The 22,082-nt window shown below is 41.2% G+C and overlaps 4 protein-coding genes and 1 long non-coding RNA gene across 11 annotated transcripts in view; 2 read left to right on the top strand and 3 right to left on the bottom strand.

Annotated features, from left to right (window-relative positions):
* LOC136421915 (diacylglycerol lipase-alpha-like) overlaps positions 1–1,964 on the top strand; it is a 37,332-nt gene extending 35,368 nt beyond the window's left edge. For 4 of the 6 annotated variants that reach the window (XM_066409487.1, XM_066409491.1, XM_066409492.1 and 1 more), the window contains 2 exons: positions 228–296; positions 1,072–1,964. In XM_066409487.1, the coding sequence (XP_066265584.1) occupies positions 228–296; positions 1,072–1,946 (944 nt within the window). In that variant the 3' untranslated portion in view covers positions 1,947–1,964. The remainder of the gene's footprint in view (positions 1–227; positions 297–1,071) is intronic. The other 2 variants (XM_066409488.1, XM_066409489.1) reach the window with 2 other exon arrangements.
* Positions 1,965–1,972: 8 nt separating this feature from the next.
* LOC136421916 (kelch-like protein 18) lies at positions 1,973–8,122 on the top strand. Of its 2 annotated transcripts, none has more exons than XM_066409494.1 (2): positions 1,973–5,155; positions 5,994–8,122. In XM_066409494.1, the coding sequence occupies exon 2, from the start codon at positions 6,012–6,014 to the stop codon at positions 7,917–7,919; it is 1,908 nt and encodes a 635-aa protein (XP_066265591.1). In that variant the 5' UTR covers positions 1,973–5,155; positions 5,994–6,011; the 3' UTR covers positions 7,920–8,122. The 2 variants fall into 2 exon arrangements, with proteins under 2 accessions (XP_066265591.1, XP_066265592.1); XM_066409495.1 differs by having other exon boundaries at positions 5,895–8,122.
* A 499-nt stretch (positions 8,123–8,621) lies between these two features.
* On the bottom strand, positions 8,622–12,330 carry LOC136421924 (glycine receptor subunit alpha-2-like). The gene is made up of 8 exons (XM_066409509.1): positions 12,266–12,330; positions 11,364–11,584; positions 11,094–11,176; positions 10,598–10,744; positions 10,318–10,476; positions 9,724–9,929; positions 9,327–9,431; positions 8,622–9,093 (listed from the first exon to the last, which is right to left on the bottom strand). The coding sequence occupies exons 2-8, from the start codon at positions 11,579–11,581 to the stop codon at positions 8,893–8,895; spliced, it is 1,119 nt and encodes a 372-aa protein (XP_066265606.1). The 5' UTR covers positions 11,582–11,584; positions 12,266–12,330; the 3' UTR covers positions 8,622–8,892.
* A 2,982-nt stretch (positions 12,331–15,312) lies between these two features.
* On the bottom strand, positions 15,313–18,545 carry LOC136422232 (fucolectin-like). Its single transcript, XM_066409877.1, has 6 exons — positions 18,325–18,545; positions 17,676–17,911; positions 17,069–17,107; positions 16,595–16,732; positions 16,085–16,222; positions 15,313–15,329 (listed from the first exon to the last, which is right to left on the bottom strand). The coding sequence occupies exons 1-6, from the start codon at positions 18,543–18,545 to the stop codon at positions 15,313–15,315; spliced, it is 789 nt and encodes a 262-aa protein (XP_066265974.1).
* A 243-nt stretch (positions 18,546–18,788) lies between these two features.
* LOC136421934 (uncharacterized) lies at positions 18,789–19,573 on the bottom strand. Its single transcript, XR_010753545.1, has 3 exons — positions 19,446–19,573; positions 19,137–19,274; positions 18,789–18,920 (listed from the first exon to the last, which is right to left on the bottom strand). It is a non-coding gene; the product is annotated as an uncharacterized lncRNA (long non-coding RNA).
* Between the last annotated feature and the right edge of the window lie 2,509 nt (positions 19,574–22,082).

Raw genomic sequence — 22,082 nt, 5'->3', positions numbered from 1 at the left:
ATAGTGTCAGATACTAACAAGTTCAAACACAGCTTTGTGTCTTTAGTCTCAATATCATAACATCAAAGACTCTTAAAGTCTTGTCTGTTGTCTTAAAATATATAATTGCACCTATTGTTCTGTACCCTACCTACCTTTGTCTACTATGTGTTGTTACTTCAAGTTGTTAAAATCTGAAGACTAAACCTTTTTACTGAATGACTACAACACACTCCTCTCCTGTACAGACCACTACTCAGACCTTATTCTACCTTATTCTCTGTCAACTTTACGCTCCTCTAAAGGACCAAGAAAAGGTTGGCCTTTTCATACATGTAGTAACAATGTCAATGTTGTGTATGTTGTTGTGTAACGTTGTTGTATGCTTGTACCACTCTGTGTTCTTGTATGCTGGTGTGTCATGTGTTGTTGCGTGTTGTTTTATGCCAATCTATTTTTCTGTGTTGTTGTATGACAAATGTATTTCTCAGTGTTGGTGAATGCTTGTACTATCTGTTGTGATATGTTGTGCTTTGATAGTGTGAAGGAGCTTTGCATGTGATCTACTCTTTCATGATCAATGACTGTTCGACTGTTCTGTTTGGCTGTGCTGATTCTAGATCTAATCCTTGATATACATGTAACATGTTTTGTACTTTCTGAAATCTGTTTCAACCCTGTCTTTTTAATCTAACTGTACTCTGATCCTTTGTGCTCTGTGTACCATAAATTTATTAATAAAAATTTATTGTACATCTCTGTTTTTAGATATTTTGGGTATGGATGGTTGCTACCTCAATACACACCAAGGTTTTTCCTAAACTTGCTTTTCTCATAAAAATAGAAGTGATTTTGATTAAGTGTAGGGGGGTTTTAAACTATGTAACTGTAAATCTCAAAACTTTTGCTGTGGTCTTATTTTTGCGTTTTTTGTGGTGATGTCTCCCTTGTATGATCATGACTACAGTAACTGTATTACAGGATTGTTTCAAGGAATTTAAAACACAGTGAAAATCTGCACTTCCCTCCTACCGTGAAATATGTAAAACTTCCACAAATTAATAAATGCTTTTAACATTTTGTACTTCCCAGGTACACCTTCCATCAAGGAGGACAAGTCCAGGACTAGTCTGATCACCAAGTCTGCCCAGACCCTGGACCCCACCGACCCCGACTGGCAGTCGTCAGCCCCGCTCGCTGAATCCGAGAGCCTCTCCGAGTCTGACTCCGTCTACTCTATCGAGGAATCGAGTAAAGCACTCAGCATCGGCACCATACAGACTCTACAGTCCACTCCTGACAGCACGATACTGAAGTCAGACCCTGGGTACTGTTACTATGTAAGTACAGGAGTCTCCAACGAACTTCTCAACGCGAGCGGCTTTCCGAGTGAAGAGTCGACGCCGCACAAGAACCAGATGACCACTACGGCAACGATAGAAAAAATCCCCTCTCACACGTCGAGTGCGAGACAGTTGTACAACGGGGTGAACAGTGACGGAAGCCCTGGAGAAAAATGGAACGGGCGACCAGCGTCCGAAGAACTGTTGAGCGAGAAAGCGCTACGTACGAGACTCCCGCCGCAACCAAAGTCCTTCACAGCATTACCAAATGTGTACAACTCCCCTTCGTTTAGCGAACACTACCGACTCACGCACGTAGACGATGTGAACACCACAAACCCACCACGCCGCCACAAGGCGTCAAAGTTGAAATCGAGGCATTTGTCGGAACCGATCCCCGAAAGGGCGAAATATGAACCAAACCTCATTCCAAAGCCACCGAGACTCTACGCGAACAGGAGAGGAACTTCGCCGGGAAGCGCTAGGGCAATAGAGATGAAGGAATTCCACAGGTCACAGGATTCAGGAAGTATTGATAACGGGGAAGACTCCGACAGTATCCCTCTAACGAAGGCCGACGCCCAGTCTGTAGATTCCGCAGTCCCCATAGAGACCGACGTATGACCTTTGTATAGTCTGAGGCTACATTATGTGTATTTGATGATACACCTTGCCATAATCCACATAATGGCACTACAATACAAGCCTCCCCTACTGAAAGATAGGAATCAGTTTAAATGAAAGCAGACATATCCCTGTACTAGATGTATTAATGTGTATTTGGCAGTATTTTTTCACTGTATTGAAGGGGGGATGTAATTTTGAATCATCAGAAATGTGAAAATGTTCTAGAATCTCAGCTACATGTATAAAAGTAGTGATACAAGACATGGAAGGGATTTTGTTAGTTGAATAAATTCTAATTATGATACTTGATAGTATGTCCAACTGTCAGTCATTCAGTTGAGAAAGTTAATGAAAGTTTTAGAAATTGTACTATTATCTTGAAGATGAAAACCTAGCAGATGCAAGAACTTGTAGATAACACTAAAGATGTTTAAGACTTCATTTGTTGCTTATTTGTCTAGCACCAAACTTCTTTCTCCAATGTGCTAATGAATGTAGATCAGGCAAAATGTAGTAACAAAGGAACACATCTACTCATAAATGACTTCAGTGTAGACTAACACTGCAAACAAATGATGCATGTGTGTTTGGAGGTTACATGATTATCATGTAAGTCATTGTAAATTGTTCATTGCTTCATACATGTAGGTAACCCATGTTTTTGACTACTTACTGTCTGTAACATCAGTGGCACATTTCTTCAAAGAAGAGCAACTCACTGACTGCTTTTACTTTTGATAACATTTGTGGCTGTTGTTGAATATTCTGTGTGATTTTTGGTCGTTTCAGAGCATCTAGACCTACTGCTCAGAATGCTTAAAGCTACCATGATAATGGCAAAGTATTCTTTTCAGTGGAGCCTGCTGTACAATGTACAAAATGTAGCTGCATAGGGGTAACATCATGTAAATGTTGACTTTGTGTAAGAATGTGGAAAATACAGTGTATAGCCATTGCTCAAACTGATACCAGATGAGAGGTATTATGAATTGGAACTGAAATATGTAGAGTGAGGCTGAACAGTAGTCTAGCAAAATATTCAACTTTTAAACTGAAGTGTACAAACTGTGAAATGAACTTGAACTCAAAGTGGGGCTCACAAGAAAAGTCCTGGCCAGTGTTTTAGAATTTGAGTATTCACAACAAATGCAAATTCAGCTGACAAAAGGTATATTAGCTTTACCACACTACAACTGTTACCATTGTATGTACTGTATATACGAAATTGCCAAACTACTGAGACAAATTGTGCATGCATGCCAAATGTACTCCACCAAAAAAGAAATAAGCCGAGACTCAGTGTGTTTCCCAAGAAAGACATTGTTGAGACGTTTCTCATAGACTTACATTATATGTTCCATGTGTAGTCAGATAACCTGTGTGTCAAATACAATAAATGCCATTAATCATCAATAAGGAAATACATTTTGTAGCTCTGAGTTCCTACAATACCACTTACTTGAAATGTTGCTATAACAGTTGCTGTTTACCTTGAATCCACTTTTTTTTTTCTCAGGAACCTCAAGGATTTGATCCATACTTTGAATTGTAATAACCTGGCTCTAAAAGATATGATTATCATACAGGCATGACATATATACTGATGTGTACTAGTTGAACAGCAAACAAAGGTTTCATTGGTTGATTGCCCAGGCTTTTTAAGCGAACAGTTTCATGAACTTTAACATGTGTTCCAAGTATGATCCTGCTGAAAAGTTGACTTTGACATTCAGTTTTCCCTGTTGGAATAATAGAATGATTGTAATTTTTTCTGTGTACTTGTAGATAGGGTAAGCATTTGATATGTGGACTTAAAAGTGTCAAAATAGTGCTTTTACAGCCCCCCTAAGGCTTTATGTGTTGTGCATGCCATGCTTATTTTAGGAGCTGATTTTCAAGAGGATTTGGCAAAGCTGCTTTGCTTTGTATCAGTATTGTTGTTGTTTCATGTGATGTTTAAAAGACTATCCATTGAATGGCAGTGGAACAGAAAATTTTTATATCCAAGGCTTGCTTTACTATGCGTTTTTCATGCTTAATGGAGTCCTTAAGTTCCCACTGAGAAGAGTTGGGGAGTTTTGTTAAGCCTTTTGTGCAATTTTGTTTTTACTTCAAGATTATATTTTTTCAGTCAGCGTTCTTGATGTAGATTTTTCTCACATTTTCGTCTCCCATTATCCTCTGTAGTATATCTTCAAGTGTATGATTATAATGTACCTGTCATTGTACATTGTGTCAATACAACTGGAATCGGTAACTCGTGGAGCTGATATACACATGTATAGATAGCTGTAAATGTAACAATACCATCTATTAAAACTAGTAAATTTTACCGACTGAATCTTTATTCAGCTATGCCAAAATCATGTAACAGTTAAATTCATCTTGCTGCCAAAATGTACCAGTACTTCATACATTGTAGAAAGATGATTATACGCGAGTTTTTCCTTAGGTCTAGCCTTTGTTTTTTTCTGTATTAAATAGAATTTGGGTACCATTTTCTGTGCCATAACGTCTTTGAAGCTACCTTATAACAATATAATTGCTACCGTCCAGCCTAACTGTCAGTTACTGCTACTTTTAGGATTCTAATATCAATGTTTTTCATAAATGTTGTTTGTTTTAAGTAGATTTTCTAACATTTTGTGAGGCAGCTGCCACAAGAGCGATTCTAGTTGATGTTCTGTGTTGAAATAAAGCAGACAAAAATGTGTGTTATGTCAACGCTAATGTTGAATTACTTAACGTTCCAGGGATACAGAGTTAACTGTTACATTCTATTCCATACATATACATTTTGTACCACAGAAGAATTGCAACAAGAAAATCTAGAGGTTTCTAGTCACACAAGTATAAGAAAAAACATCTTTGTCAGAGAAAAAATTAACGTCCTCATTTGTTCACAGAATAGTTTTCATTCTGGAAGATAACTTTTCTTCAACAAAGATAAAACAAGAATGCCATTTTTTGTGGTGCATAGACCTTGTAACCTCATTACATAAAGTCTACACAATGTCTGGCACTTAAGATTGAAATTGTACCGTGTGAATGGAGTTGCTTAAAGCTAGTTAGCACGTTTTTTTGACATATTGTGCATGATGACCTTTCACCCTGAAACAACCTGTTCTTCTGTCCACACCTGACGTGGTCACGTGATTATTATACAAACATGGCCGACAAAGACTAAGTGTCCTGTCTTGGACCAGGTGAGGTCTTGTTTCGTATTCGTTGGTTTTCTTTTAAATATACACATTATCTTTAAAGACAACCGTCTTTCCTATACTTGTTGCTGGAGACGTGGATATTTTAAGAAACATTTACGTAAAGGAAAAATTTTGACTAAACGTACGCGTTTTCTACATGAAGGCCCAAGTAACCATAACTGACAAATGTAACTTGTCTACGATATGTAATGAGCTACTTTTTTTCTCGCAATTGTTTTATTCTTAGCCTAAGGCATGCATACTCTACAGTTACACTTTAGCGTGGATCACTGGAATTCAGGGACGCGTTTAAACCTAATTTTCATTCTTCCTTTCCCCAAGTTTCATGTAAGTTAACCCTTGTCTTAGATTATGTGTCAACGAGAAGTTCCTTGATTCTTAAGGCTTTGTAACATGACACTCGACACACGACAATGTTATTTTCCTTTATCCTAAGGTCAAAAGTTGACAACAGCAATTCAAATGAGATGCTGGTCTGAACGAAGTAGAAAGCTTATTTTGATAAAACATTCAATGTAAGAATATAACATGGTCATATTGTAGTAATATATCACATAAACCAATGGTTCTTAGAAATGTAAAAATGAAATATTTAGCCAATTATTTATGTTGTAAATTAAGCAAGAACCCATCAGACCTATTTTGTATAACCCGTTATTGTTCTTTCTTGGCTTTAGCTATCTAACTTTATGTATCTACTTCTTATCAATCGTTCTTACAGACCACCTCAACCGTAAGGATGGCTTCTTCTAGACGGAGACATTTCTCGGATCCCCTCGGATGACCTGGTCCTAACTTTATTCATCTTACCTGTTTACAGACACTAACAACAGTAAAGATGGCTACTTCTAGACGGAGACATGTTCCCTCGGACGACCTGGTCCCAAATTTCGACAAACCTCCGGATGAAGGTGATGATGAGAAGATTTACCACGAGAACCAGAGCCACGGATCCTATCTAGCCAAGGGACTCATGCAGCTCTACAAAAACGAGGAACTTTGCGACGTTACGTTAGAAGTACAGGGACAGAGGTTTTCCTGCCATCGTAACGTCCTAGCCGCCTCTGTACCGTACTTCCGGGTTATGTTCACCTCGGGTTTAAGCGAGACAAATCAGGACGTCGTACTTCTACAAGGAGTGACGGCACAAGCCATCGCACAGATTCTGGACTACATATACTCGGGAAAGGTCTGTTTATCGCCTGCTGATACACTAGACATTCTTAGCGCAGCAAACCTGTTCCAAATGCCGGAACTGTGCCGTGCCTGTTGTCAGTACCTCTCACAGCATCTCACCACCGAGTCATGCCTGGATGTGTTCATGCTGGCGAAGCTGTACGAGTACCCTGATCTCCAAGACAGTGCCTTAAGATTTATTGGGGAACATTTCTTAGATATTTCCAACTCTGATAGTTTCTTAACGCTTCCCGTGGAAGCCGTCGTGGACATAGTCTCTTCTAATAGTCTCTGGGTCTTACAGGAGGAGCAGACACTTGAAGTCGCCTTAAGGTGGCTTAAGCATCTTAAGGAAAGAGAAGACGTTGCAGCGGAAGTCCTTAAGGACATCAGGTATCCCCTTTTGAAGCCGGAATGTCTTGGTAAGCTATTTGAGAATGAGGAAATATTCTATACTTCAACAGATCTACAACAGTTGGTCAAGACTGCACTCAGTAGACATGGCAGCCCTGACGGTTACCATGACGACGTAGTATCATCTGTCAGCTACCATGGTAATGGTGAGGTAACATCGAACGATACTCTCCGAGAAGGGATGCAGGATAGAGAGATGATCGTGTTTGTGGGTTCCGACCATTTCCCAAACAACTGTTTCGAGCCTGAAGACCGCCGCGCGTACTCCATCCCTCCGCCCCCGGTCGGTGAGGTGTCCCACCCCTCCTGCGTGGCCACTTCGACCGGTGTAATCTTCTGGGGAGGAGGAGTGTCGGACTATACCGATGTTCACGGCAGAGTCTACAGGTATAACCCTGACGCAAACCAGTGGGACAGCTGTGCTCACATGCTAACCCCCAGACAGTGCTTTTCTCTGTCAGAAGTTGGCGGGAAACTCTATGCAACAGGTGGGTTGGGACCGTACAGTCAAGAGCTACGTGCCTGTAAGGTGTTGAATACCGTGGAATGTTACGACGTAGCCAGCGATTCCTGGACATTTGTCACCTCGATGCCTAAGGCGGTATCGGACCACTGTTCAGTGTCTCTCGGCGGCGTTGTGTGTGTTCTAGGCGGTGAGATACCCGGCGCCGGCAGCACGAATGCTGTCATGGCCTACAGTCCTGACAACGACGCCTGGCGCGAGTGGCCACCGATGTACGAACGACGTCAACTCCCGTGTGCTACCGTGATAAACAACCGCATCTATGTAGCAGGCGGCTACCTCCATCTTTACAAGGGGCTCTCTTCTATCGAAGTGTTCAACCCTGACTTTCAGCAGTGGCATATCATCCGCGGGGAAGAGAACCCCATCGCTCAACACATCGACGGCATACTCACGATCAACGATAGCATCTACCTCTGCGCGGATCGGAGAGTCACAGCCCGGAGAGAGTTCACGTACATCTACTTGTACAGCTACAACGTTTTCGACAAGGTTCTGGTGGTAAAGGAAGGAGAGTTGGAGAGGAACATACGGCGGGGCTCGTCGATCGCCGTCAAAGCAAAGTTAAACCCGTTAAAGCTGACTCTCTTTGCGCGCAACCTTACGCAAGTGTCACAACACGTTAAAAGATAATCACCTATCACCGAGAACATTTTAGCTACAATGTGTGAATCGATGAACTTTTCGTTCAATGCTACATGCGGTGACCATAAACATTGTGCCTTATGATTTAGACTGTAGAGTATATTTTGCAGTTGAAAAGAGTCCTTACTGTGTACTGGAAATACGGTTATACTTTAAATGGGTGGATACACTAGCGCGGTGCTATTAGCTATTAATGCTTTTGAAATATCTTTCATAAATCTCAATACAGATACTATTTCAAGCACACATTGGAGAAAGTTTGGAGTGATAAAATAACCCTGTTCCAAGTCAATTTCGTCTCTTCAGTTGTTACAGTTGCCATACGGAAACCATCCGGCTTTTTTTCACTTGCAAATTCGACGATCGAGAATCATCCGAACTTCTTATAATTGTATAAACAGCTGTAGATACACTTACATTAGTTAGACTTTTACACATGTTAGTGCCAAATTTAAGTACATTATGACGTACATTCGAAATACTTGAGTCTATATTTACAATAACGTCTTTTATACCACGGATAGCAGCGGGTTTTCTCATATCAATATCTCAGTCGGCCAGTTTAAGTTTAAATCTTCTATGCCCACATCCATTAGATCCATAACGATGTGGATATCCAAGACTCAAGCAACTGGATAAAATTTGGAAACAGTCAGACATTTCAGACAGCATCCGCTGTCTTTCGTCAGTGACAAACGATAAGGACTGGAAAAACAGATTTATACCAAAACTCTGAATAGATATGTTAATGAGGTAAAGACAGTTTAGGATGTTTTGGCGTAGTCTTCAAAAGAAGATTAGTTCAAGGCAACGTCTGACTGTTTCAAAATTTTATCCAGTTGCTTGAATAACTATTTTTGGCGTATCTTTCTACCTGGATGTCTAACCTTCATCAACGTATATCCAAGACTGTTATCAAATGAAGAATGCCAAGCAATATGCAAGTCATGGGTATCTTACACTAAATATAGTACAGAAGGAATCCGGCTACAAAGACAGTAAAACCGATCGGGAACAGGATTCTGGAGAAGAAGTCGACCCTACTAGCTGTAGTTTCGTTAGATGCGCTCGATGTTTCTTCTTTTTCTTCATCTTCAGCCCAAGCTGTCGAAGGTCCTTGGATCGGCTCAACTCGTGTTCCACGGCTCTTGCAGAATGAGAGCTGCATTTGGGGGAGAGGGATGACAGTCCATCAAACGGGCTCAACCAATGAGGCCATATATATACATGGGCACATGATTGTGAGATGACACCCTGCGCTAGTACCGAAGCGATAAGGAGGGGGGTGGAAATAATTACGGCATTCACGTACATCGTAAAACCTTTAGCAATGCAACGTGTAGATTCATTTTGCTTTGCAGAACAGATGTGACTAATACATTTTATTTAACTTACATTTCCGCGGAGGATGGAGTTGACGACAACTGTCTCAAACAGAGCGAGCGTGACGATGATGACGCCACCGCACATCCAGACATCTTCTGCCCTTACAACTGTGACCTGCAAAGAGAAGTCGCATGGTTGGAGGCTGACGTTCTCCCACCAGTTTCCAACACACCCATGTGCAAGTTGGGGCATGTGAATGGCTTCATTGAAGGGATTCTCTGGTGGTTTGAGTTTATTCAGATCCACAATTATACTTGTACATTAAAGCTCATCTTCCTGTGGTCAATCTATCTATCAAAAACATAACTGGACAAAACTACATGACTCACAGGTACCGTATACATACGTACAGTACACGGTAGCATTTAGACATGAAATTTCACAATATTCAGGCAGACAGTCTTACCCCATGCTCCTTACGATTGCCGGCCGTGGTGATGAGGCCAAGTAACACCGTGATACAGAGCTGGACTCTTGCCGTGATGTCACTCGGATGGAGCCAGAAGGAGATCCAGGAACAGCCCACGATGACGACACTTGGGACGAAGGTTCGATACACGTGACTCCATCTTCGGCGAGAGAAGCTCAGCTGGACCTCAAGTGTGGCCAGTCCTGCAACATTGTGAGGTAAGAATGCATACATAGAAGCCTTTTGAAGAATTGATATAGAGGCTTTTAAAGACTTAACATTTTCTAGGGTTTCAGTTTGTTGCACCCATCAAAATTCAGTTTCGAAACAATTGAGAGAGTTTTGATGTATTTGATTCGTAGAAGAAGGAGCATCAATGGTCATAAATGATGCACAGGCAATCTCAGCAGCTGCAGGCCACTGGGAGTGCAAAATCAAGATGCACGAATACAAATGAAGAAATTACCGAAATAGAACGCAAATTGGGTTATTAACTGGTCAACTGCTACATGTTACAGTACTAGTACTCTTATACGACGATACACCATCATCAAGTTTTCCAAACGGATCCAACAAAGTTTAGATTCTTACCCGATGAGGTGTTGGAACACTGGTCAGTAGCGCTCATGTAGCTGCATGTTCCCACTAAGTGTTTGCACCAGTAACATTCGTCACTTTCCTCGCTACAACCTTTCATCAGCGGACAGTCGTTTGTAGGGAAGGTGCAGTTGGCTCCAAACAGTTCACATCCTGTACACGTTGAAAAACAAATCAATGTAGCGTTATACATGTTAGTTTAATGTATAATATGGTGACAATTTATGACAAACGTATTGGCATAATGCATAACTGATCGTCGTGACAGTAATACCTGTGTGCTTATTGAGAGGGGTAACCCTTGAACTGAGTTTCAGCCCTGTCATTACGAATTGTGACGTCACTGCAGTCATGTCCACCTCGACAGGTCCCGCTTCATAAGACTTCGATGGCTGACGTAAGGGGAAGACAACTCCGCCGTCTAGATAGTGGTTAGATGGAGGAAAGTGTCAAAACTAAGAAAAGTACAATTTCATCACTTCCTTGCTTAAGTCCCTCAGAACATATGACAGAACTTGGAACTGTCAATTTTTGTTCTAGTATGTTTACATTTTAAATGCACCTAGATTCTATACAAAAGACAACAACTTCATCATGTCATGTGTATAGAATTGGCGGTGGACAGCCAAAGGACACTGTGACTAACAAGCTTAAGGTCTGTGTCCCTCCCCGTCCAACAGTGTCGGATATGAAGTTGATCTAATTCATCAATAAAGAAGGCACAACGCTCGGCTGTTTTAAGTTAGGATGCATACAAAACAATCACTTACATCCATGGAGCTCAATGCTGCACTCATAGTCGTCAAATGGGAATTTTTCCAGACTCGGCGGACAAATCAACTCCAGCTTTCTCCTGTGACAAGAGAAATGGGTTTAAACTTTCTATGTTATCATTGGTGTTTCACAAACCTGTATATATATATATATATATATATATATATATATATATATATATATATATATATATATATATATATATATCAGTAATAACTGTAAGACCAATCAATTGTCAATTGCCACATTTTTTATTGAGTACGTACGTGAGTTTGTAAAACATGAACCCTTGACGCTGAAGCCACATGTTTATTGTGCTGTTGTCTTTCCTATCATCAGCGATGTACGTGACCCTCCGAACGGTTGTTCCGAAGGCGAGTGGAGGCACCCAGAGGAGAGTACTGGAAACCGGCGTCACATGACTTGTCAGCTCTGACAGCCGATTGTCGACCCAAACCATGGTGTATTGAATCGTCGCCGTCATATTCTGAGGGAGGTTGAACAGATAACATGTAAATATACTCCAGGCTCGGCTATATTGCATTCATAACAAAGGCTTCAACACAGGGCTGCCTCTAGGACCAAAACATTTTCTTGTTGGGATGAAACAAATTTCACCTCGTCCGTCCAAAACATCTGAACGTCATGCATCAAACTGATGGAACTCTTTTCTTTTCTTTTAAAAATGACATACATCACATTTCAAAGCTTTCGAAAATGCGTGAAATAGCGTTTCGGAGGATTTGAACTCCCAAAATTTTGCGCAGGGAACCATGGCAAAGGACCACCCTAGTTTTGCTGGTGACAACGGCTTCCGGTCCTCGTTACACCCGCTCCACTCCCATAATGAGTACCTAGCTTCGGTTAGGGACGATCTGAGATAGGACGTTAAATGGAGGTCCCGTGTTTGGGGAAAGCCACACCCCGGTCACGTTTAAGAACCCACCACACCTGTCAAAAAGGAGTAGGGGCATGCCCCGGTGTGCGATGGTCCAAACCTTACAGTCTGGTCTGGGATGACATCTTGAAAGGGCAATAGTCACCTGTTATGTCAATCCGTCCACAAATGTGGTAAATCTGAATACATGAATAAATAATGTGTGAATACAACTTTAAAGCCATAGAGGCAGCCCTGCAATTTCAAGTTCGACGTGTCTAGCAGGCTCACCGAATTTGCTTCAGAAAGCGGCCCGACTTCAAGAACAGCAACAGAGTAAATCACCTCGACGTTGCCAGCTGCTATGAAATAGAAGAAGAACGATATTCTTCAAAGCTAACCACGAAGTATCAAAGAACGATGCCGATTGAATGAAAGGATTGAAAATCGACATGTCTACCTCTGAGCTTCAAATGAAACTAAAACGTGAGCGTTTGATACCTCTCGTAGGTGGACTGCTTTCCTTCTTATAACTGCGTGGAACAGCCTTCCCCGTTCTCCATTTTTGCCAGTCATCCATGGTAGAACTGTCATTCATGGAAAATAGCTGGAGATTTTCACGAACGCCTTGCAGTAGCCGGTACATCAGACTTGGAGGCGAAGTTGTCACTGGAAGCGTCAAATTCAGTTTGGTGTTGTTACGAGTAGTTGGAAAGGTGGTTTGGACTCGCGAAAATGATGTCTTCAGAATAGCTAAGATACGTTATTTTCTTGACTACTAGAAAATGAGACAACCTTTTAAGTTTCCCTTTGCCTTTGTTCAAAGGTTTTATTTCAGGTTTAAAGCACCCGAGATGAATAGGACCAAACCGTGAAGAAAGACATCATATATCTACGATATGCTGTTTACCTATGAGGCGCTCTGAATACTAGTATTAGGGATAACATATTAGTAATAACTAAACAGTTGCTTAGTTGAGAGGATGAACTATCATCATAACTAGACTTATGTAAAAAAAGGAGACGTAATTAGCCAAAATAGACGTGCAAAGCAACCCACGTACAAAATGTTATCAAGTAATACCTGAACACCCAGTTCCATTGACAAGACCATCTCCTGTATACCACAGGGTACAGGTACAAGTCGCATTGAGGGCAGGAGCGGGATTATCCGTACAGGTGGCCCGGGCGTCACACGGATTAGGCAAACAGGCGTCTATGTCTATAGATGGCAACATAGAAGTAGTACTTAGAGATTTATGTATGTTGAAAATGAGTGAAAATAACCAAAGCGTATGGAAGAATAATGCCCAAAACGTTCGTATAGTCATGCACGGCATTTGTGCAAAGCTAATACGTATACCTGAACACCCAGTTCCATTTGCAAAACCATCTCCTGTATATCCAGTGTTGCAGGTACAAGTCGCATTAAGGGCAGGAGGGGGATTATCCGTACAGGTGGCCTGGGTGTCGCACGGATTAGCCAGACAAGCATCTGTGTCTATTGATGGCAACATCAGAAGTAGTTATAGAAACTTATTTATGTGGAAAATACAATTGTAAATATCAAACATCGCGTATGCAAAGCAAAACTTCCAAAACATTTTCTCTAGTTATGCATTGCATTTGTGTAAAGCTAATACCTGAACATCCAGTTCCATTTGTAATACCGTCTCCTGTATATCCAGTGTTACAGGTACAAGTCGCATTAAGGGCAGGAGCGGGATTATCCGTACAGTTGGCCTGGGCGTCACACAGATTAGCCAAACAGGCGTCTGTGTCTATAGATGACGATATCAAAATGTTCTTTTCTTAGTAACGTAAATGTATCTATAAAAGACCTGTCCATGCCCAATCTTCAAGTTAGTCTGTATTTATAAAATCTGCAAAAACGTTTATGGCATCACGCATGGCTTTGGGGGTAAATCTAATACCTGAACATCCAGCTCCATTAACGAGTCCATCTCCTGTATATACCAGTATGAATACCTAGCTTCCATATACAAAGACAAAATGCCAAAAACGTGTATATAGTCTAGTAATCATGCAGCTAATACCTGAACACCCAGTTCCATTTGTAAGACCATCTCCTGTATATCCAGTGTTGCAGGTACAAGTCGCATCAAGGGCTGGAGGGGGATTATCCGTACAGGTGGCCTGGGCGTCACACGGACTAGCCAGACAAGCATCTGTGTCTTTGTGTTAGAGGGTAACAGGAAATATAAATGAATTACCAATGAAAGGGCAGCAATTGATAATTGATGACCTTGAAGCAAAGAAACAAGACAAACTCAGCAATTAATCCCTCTATCTAAGAAAACAAGACATCTGCCAATATTCTTCGTATAAGGTATAATATCTTGAAGTAAATTGTAATGTTAAAATTCCGATACCTGCACATCCAGTTCCATTAACAGAACCATCTCCTGTATATCCAGTGTTGCAGGTACAAGTCGCATTAAGGGCAGGAGGGGGTTTATCCGTACAGGTGGCCTGGGCGTCACACGGATTAGCCAAACAGGCGTCTATGTCTATAGATGGCAACATCAGAAGTGGTATTAGAAATTTTCTACGTAGAAAAATAAGAGTTTTAAAATACATCGTGTATGCAAAGAAAAAAAATCAAAAATCGTTACTGTAGTCATGCACATTTGTGCAAAGTTAATACCTGAACACCCAGTTCCGTTTGTAAAACCATCTCCTGTATATCCAGTGTTGCAGGTACAAGTCGCATTAAGGGCAGGAGCGGGATTATCCGTACAGTTGGCCTGAGCGTCACACGGATTAGTCAGACAAGCATTTATGTCTGTAGATGGCAACATCAGCTGTTATGTTAGAAAGTTTAATGTAGATGTATAAGATTTCGCAAAAGCTGCGAACACCCAACCCTCTAGCAGTTCGTCATGTACGAATACTGCCAAAACGTTCAAAGTATCATACATGGCTTTGGATGAGAATCAAATACCTGAACACCCAGTTCCATTTGCAAAACCATCTCCTGCATATCCAGTGTAACAGGTACAATTCGCATCAAGGGCAGGAGGTGGATTATCCGTACAGTTGGCCTGGGCGTCACACGGATTAGCCAAACAGGCGTCTATGTCTAGAAATGGCAACATTAAATGCTATATCAGACGCGTAAATGAATTTGTAAAAGGAGCTAGGAGTTAAAGCCCAACTCTGGTAGTTCTTCATGTACATAATCTGCCAAAACGTTCATGGTATCATGCATAGCTTTGGGGGAAAATCTAATACCTGAACATCCATTTCCATTAACAAGACCATCTCCTGTATATCCAGTGTTGCAGGTACAAGTCGCATTAAGGGCAGGAGGGGGATTATCCGTACAGGTGGCCTGGGTGTCACACGGATTTGTTAGACAAGCATTCATGTCTGTAGATGGCAACATCAGATGTTACGTTAGAAAGTTTAACGTACATGTATAAGATTTCGCAAAAGCTGCGAACACCCAACCCTCTAGCAGTTCGTCATGTACGAATACTGCCAAAACGTTCAAAGTATCATACATGGCTTTGGATGAGAATCAAATACCTGAACACCCAGTTCCATTTGCAAAACCATCTCCTGCATATCCAGTGTAACAGGTACAATTCGCATCAAGGGCAGGAGGTGGATTATCTGTACAGTTGGCTTGAGCGTCACACGGACTGGCTAAACAAGCATTTATGTCTGTAGATGGCAACATCAGATGTTATGTTATAAAGTATAACGTAAATATATAAGATTTAGGAAAAATAACTAGCTGCGAACACCCAGCACTCTTTTAGCTCTCTATGTATGTAAAAAATTTGCCAAAACATATATGGTATCAATCATGGTCTTGGAGAAAATATAATACCTGAACATCCAGTTCCATTCACGAGTCCATCTCCTGTATATCCAGTGTTGCAGGTACAAGTCGCATTAAGAGCAGGAGCGGGGTTATCCATACAGGTGGCTTGGGCGTGGCAAGGATTAGCCAAACATGCGTCTGTGTCTATAGATGGCAACATCAGACACGGAATTAGAAAATACAAGTGTGGATACCCAACATTCCATAATGCAACAAGAAAATGGCAAAAAAAGTGTATTTTGTCATACAGCTAATACCTGAACATCCAGTTCCATTAACAGAACCATCTCCTGTATATCCAGTGTTACAGGTGCAAGTCGCATTAAGGGCAGGAGGGGGATTGTCCGTACAGTTGGCCTGGGCGTCACACGGATTTGCCAAACAAGCGTTCATGTCTGTAGATGGCAACATCAAATGCTATCAGAGACGCAAATGTATTTGTTAAAGGAGCCATCTGTGAAAACTCAACATTATAAAAAGTTCTGCATGTACAAAATCTGCCGAATCGTTTCTGGTATTATACACGAATTTTGTGTAAATTCTAATACCTGAACATCCAGTTCCGTTAGCAAAACAGAAAATTATCAATAGATTCACAGGCATTCACTTATGACAAGAAGTAGGATACAGAGGATTACACAATGTTCTCACACAGTAATCATGAAGTATTTAATCTACCATTGTCAAACAACCAGATATCTGCGTTTATTTTTGTTACAAAGTCTGCCTTGAAGTAAATGATTCAGTTGAAATTCTAAAACTAGTACCTGAACATCCAGTTCCATTAACGAGTCCATCTCCTGTATATCCAGTGTTGCAGGTACAAGTCGCATCAAGGGCAGGAGCGGGGTTGTCCGTACAGTTGGCTTGAGCGTGGCATGGATTAGCCAAACAGGCGTCTATGTCTACAATGCAGAGATTAGCACATAGACAAATTATTAACAGATTTACTTACGACAAGATGAAGGGTACAATAGGCATGAATGAACTTCATGCAAAGAGAGAAGAAAAGATGTATAGATCAATGTTAAACAACAAGAAATCTGCCCAAAATTTTGTTACAGCGTTTGCTTGAGAGCAGGAGGTGAGCTAACCGTATGAGTGACATGGGCGTTGCACGGATTTGCCAAATTTGAGTCTGTGTCTAAATGGTGAGAACAAACAATAGGTATGTCATTCAGACGTCAGGAGTAGTCATTAGACACATAGAGCGTGTACATAGATTAATAAAAAAGTTATACCCGAACATCCAGTTCCAATGGCGAAGCAGGTGTCCATGTCTAGATAGAAATGTATCAAGAGAAAATGTATTTGAGAATTAAACATTAGTAGCAGTGGTCAAAAATCAAATTGGCTCATTCGCAAGATAGTTGCACTTTTTCGAGAGAATGTTTGGTTATTACGAAAAAACATATTAAAAAAACTGGGACCAATAATGCTTTTCAAAAAGTAAAAAAAAAATGGAAGTGTTTTGACAGTGCTTAATTTACAAATCTAAGAGGTAGTTAAGTTTTTACTAATATTTACATACACAAAAAAATGGAGTAGCTAACAATAAATCGGCAGGTAGACTGTCTTGCTTGTTTCAGACTGCTAGACATTTTCGCCCCATTCGTGATTTTATGATTTCCGGCATTACTGAAAATATTTGCCTGTTACTTCAAAGTACGCTGATGATTAGAAAATATCAGGAGGCATAATTCCCTTTCCTGGGTTGAGGGGGGGGGGCGACAATCAATGCGAGCGTGAATGTCGTTCATAAAATCATGTAGGTATGACCTAATCATTACACGAAGGTGATGCCATTATCATATCAAGTGAATGGAGTAAATAGAGACTTGGACTTACCGACAAAGACTTGGACCTCACAGAGCGTCAGTATTCGGATGGAACCAGGGAGACGAACGCCCACGTATCGTCCCCGCATCCCCTGACACGGCACGTGGATTACTGGCTGGGTAACGTCTATCTGATGGTCACCTCCACACTTGGGGTTCGCGTTGACCTGACCGGAATCCCCGATGTGGATGTTGAAGGGGTTGAGTCGTTCCGGAACCGCGTCCTGGCGGTTGAAGATGACCACTCTGTGGACATTAAAGACAAATTCATGACAGCTTAAGTTTGACGTATACAGTGACGTTGTTTGCTCAATATGCAATCATTATCGATATCAGTCTTTCCAATGCCAGAGACCTGCCTCTCTCTCTCCTTCTCTCTCTCCCTCTCTCTATTTCTCTCTCTATATATACACACAGAGATAGAGAAATATACAGAGAGGGAGAGAGAGAGGGGGAGAGAGGAGGATGGATGGGTGGATGGATGAATAGATAAACAAATCAATAGATAGATAGATAGATAGATAGATAGATAGAAATATGGATAGATACATACATACATACATACAGACATAATAAACAGATAGAAATCAGATAGCGATAGAAAAATATATAGATGTATATTAGATAGATATGTAAATAACAATGCATCAAATATTTACCTGTTAATCATATACGACTGACCAAGATCCACCCACCAGCTGGGATTGGCTTCTCCCGGGTTAGTTGTAGTAGCTGTACATGAACCAGCGGTCCAGTCGGTAGCGGTGTTCCCGTCTACAGCACGACTGGCAGCCCCACCACCACCACCATAGGTGCTTGTCTGGAACGCCGTTTTCGCCAGAGCCACATTGACATCTGTACCGGGCAAGAGGTGTGGCATTAACAGTGTAATTTTAGCATCAATGACTCATGCTAGCTGAACAAATGTTCTAATTTTTAGCCAAACCTTTAGGTTTATAGATGACGGCATCAATTTAATGTACCATACAATTTAAAAAAGATGTATAAGATTTTATAAGAAGAGCTGTGAATACCCAATATTCTGGTAATTCTCTTTGTACAAAATCTGCCAAAAATGGGTATGGCATCATACACAAATTTGGCGAGAATCGAATACCTGAACACCCGGTTTCAATAACAAAACCATCTCCTGTATATCCAGGGTTGCAGGTACAAGTCGCATCAAGGGCAGGAGCGGGATTATCCGTACAGGTGGCCTGGGCGTCACACGGACTAGCCAGACAGGCGTCTGTGTCTACAGAGCAGAGATTAACGTATAGACAAATTATCAATAGATTCACAGGCATTCACTTATGACAAGAAGTAGGATATAGAGGATTACACAATGCTCTCACACAGTAATCATGACGTATTTAATCTACCATTGTCAAACAACCAGATATCTGCGTATATTTTTGTTACAAAGTCTGCCTTGAAGTAAATGATCCAGTTGAAATTCTAAAACTAGTACCTGAACATCCAGTTCCATTAACGAGACCATCTCCTGTATATCCAGTGTTACAGGTACAAGTCGCATTAAGGGCAGGAGGTGGATTATCCGTGCAGTTGGCCTGGGCGTCACACGGATTAGCCACACAGGCGTCTGTGTCTATAGATGGCAACATTTACTGGTACATTTAAGACGGAAATGTATTCGTAAAAAGAGCTACTAGTGGTTGTGAATACCCAACATTCTAGTAAACCTTTAGGTAAAAATCCACCTAAAATATATATATATGCCTGGTTCATATGAGCACGTTTTTGGGTGTAACGCGAATACCTGAACATCCAGTTCCACTAATAAGTCCATCTCCTGTGTATCCAGTGTAGCAGGTACAAGTGACATCAAGGGCAGGAGGCCGATTTTCCTGGCAGGTGGCCTGGGCGTCACACGGATTATTCAGGCACCCTCCTGTGTTTAGATAGTGATATATCAAGATCAAATGTCTGGACGGATCAAATAATACTAGCTCCGTTTAAAAATGTATTTTGCTAATATTTTGCATAGTGTTAGCACTTGACCAGTAATCCCTTAACATGTCTTTCTTTCCGCTCAGCACAGATTGGTGCAATGGTAAAGGGTTTTGAGGCCGCTTTCCCTGACAACGAATATTCATAAATCTACATAGTTGATGATACATGTTGAATTTTCGATGATCCCACCCCCGTTCCTGCTTTCCCGTTATTTCACAAATCTTTGCCTGTAGTTCCAAAGGGGGGTAGTTTTTGTTCATTACCATACTTGTCTTAATTTACTATTCTATTGAACCATCTAAAGTTGTCTTCACTTCATTAACATATCTATTCAGAGTTTTGGTATTAAACCTAGTTCTGCCAGATCTTTCCTTAGTCACTGACGAAAGATAGCAGGTGCTGTCTGAAACGTCTGACCGTTTCAAAATTTTATTTAGTTGCTTGAGTAACCATTTTTGGCGTATCTTATTACCTGGATATCGAACCTTCACCAACGGATAGTTTTTGTTGTTTGCAAGCCGGCCTATAAAACGTATACATGATGTCATACCATGTAGGTGAATGAAATGAAGTGAATGTCGCCTACTTATAGTGGCGAGAAGCGGCACTTAAGTCAGAAGCTCTGAGGAAGGTGTTTGGTAGACATCGAAACGTAAGCAGTTGAGAGACGTTACTGGTTGTGTAAAAGGAAACTCCAATATCCCATGTCCTACCAACCTGATGAAATTATTTTCGGAAATGAATGCAAGAAAGGCTTGGAAAGGCCTACCCGCAAATACTTGGACTTCACACAGGCTCAGTACTCTGGAGGGCCCGGGAAGACGGACGCCCACGTACCGTCCCCACATCCCCGGACATGAGACGGAAATGGACGGCTGGTTCACGTTGATTTGATGATCACCTCCATAGTTGGGGTTCGTGCTGACCTGGTCGGAATCCCCGATGTGGATGTTGAAGGGGTTTAGTCGTTGCGGACACATATCCGGGCAATCCTGGCGGTTGAAGATGACCACCCTGTCGATAAAAAAATCAATGGCAGTTGAGACTAGAATATATTCAAATGTATGTTATCAAACACCATATAAAACTTCCCAACTTTGATAGAGACTCAGTCTCTATACCACTTTTTAAGTATTAGTTAAAACGCCCACTAGCAGCATATCATTGATTCAAGTTCAAACTGAGAACACTGTGTTGTAGGTCATACACGGCGACTTGCTACTGGTTGCACAATTGAATTCACATTTTACTTCTCAGCGAAAGGAAAGTAAAGTAAAAAAAAAGATTTAACAAGTAAATCAGAATGAACACACTTTTATATTTCATCGTATCACTTTTTACCCCAACACATACAATTCATCCTTTGACTTAAAAACCGCCACGTGAACATTTAATCTTCTACTAATCAGTATGTATTTCTCAGGGGACAGTATACAGTATACTTATGTCTGTGAGTCTGTTTGTCTGTTTGTGTGTACTTAAAGGCATCCAGAGCATTTTATGAGGCTTGAAACTTGAATAAAAAACTCTAGGCATTCCTACACATAGTAAGTTTCAACAACACTATACCATATATCGATATTAAATGAGCAAAGATACGATGTCGTTGTGTGGTGAGAACTGTAAAAAATCCAAGACTAATCCTGACTGTCCATCACAATTAGCAGTTTGACCAATGAGAGAGTGACTGCATGTCCGTCAAATAATTGCATTCTTATGTTTCAACTTTTCATTTCTACGTTTTGACGGAGGTGGGCGGGGATATATGGTATCTGTCTATTTACACTAGGCGTGTAAAACTAAAAGATCACCATGTAGCTTATTTTTGTGCCGCTTTTGAGCACTTTTGATAAGAAATCCGCACGCAAATGTGGTAAACAGTGGCATTAAATGTCAATTTCATAAAGATTACAGCAACTAGAATATTTCCAGTTTTCAAGCCTCATAAAATGCTCTGGGTGCCTTTAATGCTAATATGGAATGACATGCTGTACACGTACCTATCAATCATGTACGATTCACCAAGATCCACCCACCAGCTGGGGTCATCTTCCACCGAGGTGTGTGTACAGGAACCAGACGCGTAGTTGGTATCGGTGTTCCCGTCTACAGCACGACTGGCAGCTCCACCACTTGCGATGCTTGTCTGGAACGCCGTCTTCGCCAAAGCGACATTGACACCTGCCGCAGGCGAGAGGACTGTCATCACTGTCATATCGACATCGGTGACTGAATTTGAGCGAATAGTTGTCTATTCCCAAAAAAGCTTTTATTTGAGTCTTCTTTTCAGTGACCCGCAATATTCACACCTGCCGCAGGCGCCGGGATTATCATTAGCACGGTCATATTTACATCGGTGACTGAAGTTAAGCAAATAGTTTTCTGTTCCCAAGAAAGCTCTTTTTCAGGGTTTGTCTATTTTGTTCTTCAGCAACCTGTTCGC

This window comes from Branchiostoma lanceolatum, chromosome 16 (assembly GCF_035083965.1).
Source record: "Branchiostoma lanceolatum isolate klBraLanc5 chromosome 16, klBraLanc5.hap2, whole genome shotgun sequence".
NCBI classification, from domain to species: Eukaryota; Metazoa; Chordata; class Leptocardii; order Amphioxiformes; family Branchiostomatidae; genus Branchiostoma; species Branchiostoma lanceolatum.
Note: the sequence above shows the minus strand (reverse complement) of the source record. Positions and strands in the feature narration are given on the sequence as shown.